At 46.3% G+C, this 9,016-nt stretch overlaps 2 protein-coding genes across 4 annotated transcripts; one reads left to right on the forward strand and one right to left on the reverse strand.

Annotated features, from left to right (window-relative positions):
• Positions 1–3,871: 3,871 nt before the first annotated feature.
• Positions 3,872–5,959, forward strand: LOC123402103 (50S ribosomal protein L7/L12). 2 transcript variants are annotated; one of them, XM_045095982.1, is made up of 2 exons: positions 3,872–4,010; positions 5,031–5,959. In XM_045095982.1, the coding sequence occupies exon 2, from the start codon at positions 5,094–5,096 to the stop codon at positions 5,670–5,672; it is 579 nt and encodes a 192-aa protein (XP_044951917.1). In that variant the 5' UTR covers positions 3,872–4,010; positions 5,031–5,093; the 3' UTR covers positions 5,673–5,959. The 2 variants fall into 2 exon arrangements, with proteins under 2 accessions (XP_044951917.1, XP_044951918.1); XM_045095983.1 differs by having other exon boundaries at positions 3,915–4,010; positions 5,026–5,959.
• A 334-nt stretch (positions 5,960–6,293) lies between these two features.
• LOC123402102 lies at positions 6,294–8,477 on the reverse strand. Of its 2 annotated transcripts, none has more exons than XM_045095980.1 (2): positions 7,669–8,477; positions 6,294–7,495 (listed from the first exon to the last, which is right to left on the reverse strand). In XM_045095980.1, the coding sequence occupies exon 2, from the start codon at positions 7,336–7,338 to the stop codon at positions 6,391–6,393; it is 948 nt and encodes a 315-aa protein (XP_044951915.1). In that variant the 5' UTR covers positions 7,339–7,495; positions 7,669–8,477; the 3' UTR covers positions 6,294–6,390. The 2 variants fall into 2 exon arrangements, with proteins under 2 accessions (XP_044951915.1, XP_044951916.1); XM_045095981.1 differs by having other exon boundaries at positions 7,665–8,477.
• Positions 8,478–9,016: the final 539 nt, after the last annotated feature.

Genomic DNA, 9,016 nt, shown 5'->3' on the forward strand with positions numbered 1-9,016 from the left:
TGGTTACCACGACTAACAGTTGACTAGATTCACCTCTAAAAGCTTTACATAATTAAACAATGATGATCACTTACCTATGATTGATGTTTAGTTGCCTACAAATACTATGAAATTGCCCAATTTTGATGCTCAGTTGCCTACAAAATACTATAAAATTGCTCAATTTTGATGCTGAGTTGCCTATTACTGATGGTCAATTGCCTATGTTTGATGTTCAGTTGCCTCCCATTAATGCTCAGTTGCCTGCTATTTGTGAATATTTTCCATAATTGCACTCGAGTATCACAAAAAAGTTAGCAACTTTTAGTGTGTTTATTGCGCAACTCTAGTGCATTCAACAAGCAACTCATGTGTATACACAGATGCAGTTCATCTAGCATCAAAGTTACTTCTCTTGAGCACTAAAGTTCCCTCATATAGCATCAAAGTTGCTTTTGAAAAAAATTCTTCAAAATGTATTCATATGAGATTTCGTTTTGAAGAGTTCGTCGCGAGGAACCCAATGGTGAAAACATATCATAATTTCGACACACAGTTTGATATTTATAGCTTTTTGAATTTTCCATACATGAATTAATTGACATCCAACGCATGTGGAGCCGAGCATGCACATCCGACACATAATTTAACCATTTCAGTTTGGAAATAGGTGACCACATTTGCTATGTGGTTGCTAAAGGGTGAAGTTATTTAACCTTCTAGTCATGATAAATAATTTTGAAAGAATTTTTGTTGGTAGGCAATCATACTACGCACACTAATAAGAAGTTACTTTTCTTTAGTACTAAAGTTGCCTAAATTTCACCCACAGTTGCTTAAAAAAAGTTTGTCGAAACCTATCCATATGGGATCTAGTTTTGAAGAGCTCGTCGTAAGAAACACATCCGTGAAAACGGATCGTCGTTCAGAGGCTCGGCTCAAAAGTTATAGTATTTAAAAAAACGAAATAAAGTGGAATGACTTGCTGCACACTTCCGCGTGAGGATGCGCTCGATCCAATCAAATAGTGCAGTTGCACTTTTTAGTATTTGGACAAAACCATTGTCATCCACCAAAACGTCACATCATCTGACACAAAACCTACGCATGTACACAGGGCCACTAACGCCAATCGCCGCAAGGGCATGAGCAACTCTGTTACACCCACGAGGATTATAGGAGGAAAGAATATAGGTGATTACTATTTTCCTGACCTTTCCTTTTTGAGTTTTTTTAAACACCTTTCCTTTTTGAGTTATTTTTTGAGACACCTTTCCTTTTTGAGTTTTTTTAGAAAAACTTGGCACTCTTTATTGATGTTGAAGAAAGTTCATAAGTACAAGAGAAGGATCATGCGGGTTTCCCAACCATACATGTCTCCCGACACCCAAATTACAAACATATTTGGCGAGATCGTGAGCCTCAAAATTACAGCTTCTACGTTCGTGGAGAAAAGAGCAAGAAAAACTAGTACTACGAGCTTGAATTTCATGGACAATTGCTACATGAGGGCCTCCAGTCCCCTCGTTGATGTCCTTGACAACTCCCAAGCAATCCGATGCTACCACAAGCTGTTGAATGCCCAAGTCATCTCCCAAAGCTAGTCCCTCTCTACAAGCGAGAGTTTCCAGGATAGTCGGATCATACGTTCCTTGCAAAACAATAGCCGAGGAGCCCAGGTAATTACCAACCCCGTCTCTGCATACAACAGCTGCAGCCCCCCTGCCTGTTCGCCGAGACTGCTCTGTCGATATTAACTTTCATTAGTCCAGCTGACGGGGCAATCCACCGTTGAGGTCTGCGCGAAGATGCCCTATCATTTGGTATCGCAGGCGACTTCTACACTATTTGCCCCAACTCTCCTAGGAAAGTGTTTACAAAGGAGATAGTTCGTTGTGGACTCTGAAAAATTCCTTCATATATAGCCTTCCGCCGAGCATACCAAGTCGACCAAAGTGTGACCACAATACGAGTGAAACTCACATGTGATAACGACTCCTGCATATCAAAGATCCAGTTCCTAGCACTTGGCTCCATATTATCTGCCATTTTAGCCACCAAAGATTCATCAGATAAGGCCCAGATGCATCTTGACATGGTGCATGACAAGAGGCCGTGGCGCCAAGAGTCTTCACATCCGCACAAGGGGCATGCACTCTGCTTTGCCATGTTACGGTGCCGCAACACATCTGTAGTGGGTAATGAGTGTCGAGCAAGCCTCCATAAGAAAACTTTGACTTTTGATGGAACTATAGTTTTCCAAAGCATCATCCATGACTTCTGCTCTTCCTTAGGAACCGAAGGGCCTGAACGCCCCTGAAGAAATTCTCCCCTCTCCAGTTTTGTTGTTACCAAAAATTTATAAGCTGAACGAACTGTGAATCTCTCATGTTTTTCCCGTGCCCAAGCCCAGAAATCTACCATGTTTCGTGTGCACACTGGGATTTTCAAAATTCCCTCGACGTCCAATTGGAGGAAAATAGACCGGACCAACTCTTCGTTCCAACATGCCATAGCCGGAGATAGTAATTCAACAACTAACCATGGAGGACCTTCAACGAGGGAAGTTATTGGCCTCAGCGATGTCTCCTTTGGGATCCAATTCTATCCCCATATCTTTGTTGTTTGTCCATTGCCAATCCGCCTAATCAGCCCCTCGATGAGCACATCTCTTCCCTCCACTAGAGCTCGCCAAATCTGTGACGGCCTTGATCCAATCTCCCGCTTCAAGAATTGTTGAGTTCGGAAAATATGAGGCCTTGAGAATTCAAGCACTTAAAGTTGTTGGTTCCTGCATAATCCTCCACACTTGCCTAGTTAGCGGTGCCAAACTGAAAAGCTCCATATCCCTAAACCCGAGTCCATCAAGGTATTTTGGCCCAGATCTGGCCAAACGGGCCGTGTAAACCGGCCCGGCCCGACAGCCCGCGTGCCTGGCACGACACGGGCTCGGCCCAGCACGGGCTAATCTTGCTCGGGCCCGGCACGAAGCACGCCTCGGACCGTGGCTGGGCCTGAAGGCTGGGCACGTGGGCCGACACGGTACGACCTATATTCGTCACCCTGGGTGAGGAATAGTTATTCTTCACCCCCCTCTATTTAACATCAATGCACCGCAATTTTATTTTCCGTAAATTTTGTCTTATTTTATATGTAAAAAAAGACCGTAAAAAATATAATCAATGTAAAAATATTTTATGTCACATAAAATTACGACCATACAAAAATAGTGCAAAAAATACAATAAACTTATTTTTTTGGTCTTGTGACCTATATTTTTGTTTTTCTTTTGTTACATTTTACGTAGTGATTTAATATAAATGTAAATATTTGTATTTCAAATATAATTTATTTGTAAATTGATCGTAATATTATCTCGGATGAAGAATAAACTATTCTGCACCCTGGGTGATGAATAGAATACATATATATATATATATATATATATATATATATATATATATATATATATATATATATAACATATGGTCTAATAGACCTAAAATAAAAACATAAGGCTAAAATATGTGACACTGAGTGTTAATCGGGCCAACATGCCGACCCGTTTAATAATCATGCCGTGCATGGGCTAGAGGCGCCGCCCACGGGCCAGCACGACACGGTCCAACTAATAAAGTTGCCTGGCGGGCCGGACTGTGCTAGGCCCGATTATAACGTGCCGTACCGGCCCGTTTGATCATGTCTGTTTTGGCCGTGTCATCACGTCCCACGCGACCCAAGCTGGTTTGCGCTCGCCTTGTTTGGAGCCTCACCTTTCCTTTTTGAGTGAAAAAAGATTTTCTGACCACTCCAGTTTATTTCCCCATCCTATAATGGCAGGCCCAAAAGCACATCCCAAGCCCACACTCCAACAGCCCAAACATCCCAACCACCCGGATCTTCTCCCCTCCCTCTCGTTCCCCCGTTTCGGCCGAGCTCAGCGAGCGCCAGGACCAGCCGCCAGAGACCCTTTCTCCTCTTCGTTTCCGCGGCGCGCCAGATCTCGCACCCCTTCTCCGGCGGCCGGCGCGGTGAGCCCTTTCTCCCGTTCCTCCGTTACCACCCTCCGCGTGTCACCCTTCGCCGCGCGGAAGGCCAGCTCCCACCGGAGATCCCCCGCCAACATCCTCGTGGTGGGGCATCAATCCATTCGGCTTGTTGCGGGTTTCTTTGCTGCGCGGTGGAGTAGTATATGTTACCAAAAGAAGTTTATTTTCCGAGAATTTCGTTAGGTCCGCCCCTGGGTTAACTAGTGAAGACCTGGGAGTCTGAGATCGATGCGCTGATTGACACCTTATGAAGTTCTAGTTGAGGTAGTCTAGGAGGGCTTCGTGTGCCTGGTTATGTGTTAGGGTTTTAGGTTTTAGGGTGGGCATCTGCTGCTCTCACCCCACTGTCATTTCAAGGCATTTGCTTTAGCAGATAAATTGGCCTGTTGGTCTCTGTTCGTAATCTTGGCCTGTGAGATTGATTGCGGCCATTCATTGGGTGGGCTGTAATGTTCCGGCTCATTGGGTGGCCCCCTAACCAGAGATTGAATCCTCAAGTTCATGTACATCTCCTATCAATCATGTCAGAGGACTGAGCTCTCTTCTCATGGAATAGAGGAACCTATGTTGCCCGCCCTTGTCTATTGCCGTGCGCAATTTCAGAACTCGGGGAAGCTAAAGTATGTACTCCCTAATACATCCGTATCTAGACAAATCCAAGACAAGTAATTTGGGATGGAGGTAATATTTCTGTAGGTAATGTGAAAGGGTTTGGTGGAAACTGGAAAGTAGTCTTCTTTTCTGGCAGCTGAGTTATTCTGCATATTTAGTTCCAAGTCCAATAATCCATTTCCCTAAATCGTCAGTTACGTTGCCGTCTAAGCTTAAATAGTTACCATGACATGCCCACTTCAGTTTAGCTGCTCTTATTTGAAATACGACACATATGCTTCTTCTTGCGTGCTAGAGGTTATTTGTTAATTGAAAATGCATTTAGTTACGCAGGAGATTTCCATGGGTCATATTTAGTGTTAATTTCGTTTTTGTTCTTGTGCAGGGCAGCCAATCTTTCGTTTCTTCTCCTTCTCTTGCTATATTTTTTGCCAATACCTAGCTGACAGTAGGATGAGTTTGTCTTCCATAGCAAGACAACTATGTTGTTCAAGACAGTCATCCACAAGTCGACTTTCAATGGTTTTGGCTCGTCTGTATAGCACCGAGGCTGCAAAAGACACTGGTGCTAAGAGGTACAAATATCCTGAAGTCTATGACCCATATGGGCCTATGCCACCAGCTTCAGAGAAAGTTGTGGGTCTAGCGGACCGCATTGCTGCGCTTCCTCCTGAGGAGATCAAGCAGATAGCTCCAGCTCTCCTTCTCAGACTGAACCAACCAACACCACAGGCAATTTCTGGCCAGGGTTTTAGTATGGGTTCTCAAGGTGGTGCAGGGGCTGGCGCCGGGAAGTCTGAAGAGAAAAAGGCTGAGAAGTTGGTATTCGATGTCAAGTTGGAGAAATTTGAGGCTGCTGCAAAGATCAAGATTATCAAGGAGATCAGAACATTTACAGATTTGGGGCTGAAGGATGCGAAGGAGCTGGTGGAGAAGGCCCCTGTCATTCTGAAGCAGTCACTCACGAAGGAGGAAGCGGAAGCAATCATCGCAAAGATCAAGGCAGCTGGTGGTGTTGCTGTGATGGAGTGAAGGATCAAGTTCTGGACACTGCAAACCTTTTCTTCCTTTCTGATTTTGTTAGCATGATGGAGCATTTGAGAGCAGAGGATCTCTATACTGATGGAGGAAAATATTTACCTGTGACAGGTAACGAAAGCGAGATGCAAACTAGATATTTAGTTGCTACGTTGGCGTTCTAGAATAAGACTTTCTTTGAGTATCATATATCTTCCCTGACGGAACACTGTTGATACTGGAACTGGGCGAAAGAAATGTCGACGCCGTTTTTATGAATGTGATGCTGATACCTTTTGTTTGTCTTGGTGGTATGTATTGTGAATATTTTTGGATTTTGCTACAAATCGAATGTCGGATTTTTTGAGCATGTCAAATCAAATGCATAAGATGGCACAAATTATGTTGCCGCGAAGATGGCAGTTTCCTTTAGCAAATGTTTGATTTGCCATGCTTAAAAATCTGATGCCAGATTTGAAACATTCCCTATCATTTTAAATCAGGTCCTTTTGGTATTTTGTTTTATAAATACGTTGCAATTTTTATGCCAAACTTGTACCTACAAGGAAAATGTTCCATATATGTTGCATCCTGTTTTGCTTTGCCCCAGTGCTACCAGGAAGTAAATCTGCCCGGTGGTTTGAAGTTCCTTTTGAATAAGCTATCAGTTTTCCGTGTAAACAAATCAATTTCGCCCGTACATGAAAGTAAGAAGAAGATGAATGTCCCAGCCTCAGTCCGTCTTCCATGCATGAAGAAAGAAGCTGTAATCCGCCGGGTCAGCGGGAATGCCACTCCCGTTGTCCAACTCTGCAGCGTCGTCGCTGTCGACCTCCGGCGGAGCACCTGGCTTGAAGGCGAAGACCGCCTGCGAGCCCGGGCCGGCGAAGATCCAGTCGTGCACGTCCCAGAGCACCTGCACCGGCGACTGGTTGACGAGCACCGTCTCGTTGCCCCGGAACTTCCACTGGAGGTTCTTGACCTGCACCAGGGCGCGGCCGTCCACCGTGATCGCCATTTCCGGTTCCCTTGGCCCGGCCAGCGAGGCCTCGATGACAATGTCATGATCTTTCTTGCTGGCGTTGAGCCACGCCCGCGCCACGAAACTGCGCCGGCCGAAGACGCTCTCCCGGCGGCACAACGGCACGGCGTCCTCCAGCGACGGCCGGCACTTGCTCCGCTTGTACGCGTCCTTCTTGAGGTCGCCGAGCGTGAGCACGACCTGCTCCTGGCTCACCAGCGCCACGAAGTACCCGCTGGCCGGCTCCGGGCTGCTGGCCGGGAACTTGGCCGACCGGAGGTCCCAGAAGATGTCCAGGCGGTGGCCATCGAGGAAGAAGCTCTTGAGGCCCTTCTTGCTCCAGAATGGCCACGGCTTCAGCTCCACCTTGAGGCTGAGCGTCCCGTCGTCGCCGCCGCCGCAGCTGCTGGCGCCGTCGCCGTGGCGGTCGATGGTGATGGTGAAGGACTGGTTGATGATGCTCTTGTTCCAGACGGCGGTGACGAGGCGCTGGGCGCCGTTGATCCTGACGAGGTACACCGTCATCGCGTAGCACTGCGCCGTCGCCGAGGACGACGACGCCACCTTGCCCGTGATCGAGTCGTCGGAGGCCGTGGCCCCATGGACGCCGCCGCGCTGCTCGTCCCTGGACGGCTCGCATGATTTGGAACGCTTGTGCATCTCGCCGAACCAGTTCAGATCAGATCGGCCCCCTCTCAATATACTACTAGCCGGGAGAAGAGCAAACACATCGGCGTGGAACGCGCCGCTTGTCGCGTCAACAACAATGGCGATCGATCAAGAAGAAGTAGGCTCCGCCATGCTCGATCGTCATGGGCTGCATGTACGTATGGGATGCCAAAATTAAACAAATAAAAAATAAACAATCAAGGGGACAACGAAACACTACAAAAATAAATAAATCCGGCGATTGATTCTTATGGGCTGCATGCAAGAGCGACAAGGGCATCGTAAATCGAACAAATCAAGAACAAAAATGCACGTACGTGCCTTGGCATTTGCAGCCGGATGCGTGCGCCTATCTGGTCTCGACTGAGAACACGCAATTGATCGATTGTGCGAGGAAAAATGGGAACTCCGGCTTGGGCGGAAGCTATGGAGGAAAGGGGGTTGACGGGGACGAAGAATAATTGGACGGTTTTGCCCAGAAAGATTTTGACGGCCAACGATAGCGCGTCGTTATCAGCTGGGCACTATTTATGTGGTGGTAGATGCGCCATGAAAATAGAACAGGTTGAGAACACGAGCTAAGAAATGGTCGGTGCCCATGTAGCCATGCAGAGGGAGTGAGAGCCCCTTCTTCTGTGAGTGTCATTTGGGAAGTGGTTTGGAGTTGAGCAATCTTTTTTTTTCTTCTCTCGAAACGGTAACAATCTTCTTCTGCACCATGACACCAACGGCAAAACATAGTGTTCCCTCCCTAAAAAAAGGTGTTTTCGAAGAAAACAGAAAACAGAAAGTAGCGTATGTGATTGTTTGGTATCGTGATAGATCATGCCAACTTCTATTTATACTATTAAACCGCAATCGAACGTCGTCGTCGTGATGGTTCTATCTCGTTAGCTGTCCACGCCTCGTTCGGTCCTCCCTTCGCTCCGCACACCCGATCTCAAAAGAAACCAGCGCCTCGTTCCAAGTAGCGAGAAAAAAAAGGATGAAAAAGAAACAACCATGCACTATTAGGAAAAAAAACTTATAGATAGAAACTTAGGTTGTGTTTGGTTGACCTGCAGATTTTGTAAAAGCTGTTGTGAGCTGTGGAAAAGTTGTTGTGAACTTTCACGTGTCGAAAAGCTGGAGACTGCTGAAACAACTGTAAAACTGTGATTCGACTGTGAATTGTCTGAAATGACCCTGGGAAATGAATCATTTTTTATATGTGCAACTTGACCGTAAAATGGTGATATTTACATTAGTAGGCAATAGAACGATCATTTTGCAAAGAAAAATTATGACAATTTAGACGATTCACAGCTAACATACACAGATTCAATGAACAATATATTTATTTTTCAGCTCCATGACAATTGAGATGATCCGTAGCACTATTAGCACTGGACACTACCAAATCAAATGTGCAGGTTCTATTCATATGTATATAAAAACAGTGAACATATGCATTAACAGAGAGGGGAAGAAAGGAGAGGAGGAAAGAGAAAGGAGGGCTTGGCCGGAGAGGGGGAGGAGGGAGGAGAGGGGAAGGAGGAGAAAGGAAGGAGGTGGGAGGAGAGGGGAAGGAGGAGAAAGGAAGGAGGTGGGAGGAGAAGGGAGTGTCTGGGAGCCGGCGCTGACGCCGCCGGACAAACGGCTAGGACATGGCTGTGGGGGGAGGAGGGAT

The sequence above is a fragment of the Hordeum vulgare genome, chromosome 6H, assembly GCF_904849725.1.
Source record: "Hordeum vulgare subsp. vulgare chromosome 6H, MorexV3_pseudomolecules_assembly, whole genome shotgun sequence".
NCBI lineage: Eukaryota > Viridiplantae > Streptophyta > Magnoliopsida > Poales > Poaceae > Hordeum > Hordeum vulgare.

What these genes read in the sequence shown, in the direction of transcription:
- LOC123402103 (XM_045095982.1), top strand. Translation starts at nt 5,094, where the DNA reads ATGAGTTTGTCTTCCATAGCAAGACAACTATGTTGTTCAAGACAGTCA.
- LOC123402102 (XM_045095980.1), bottom strand. Translation starts at nt 7,338, where the DNA reads ATGCACAAGCGTTCCAAATCATGCGAGCCGTCCAGGGACGAGCAGCGC.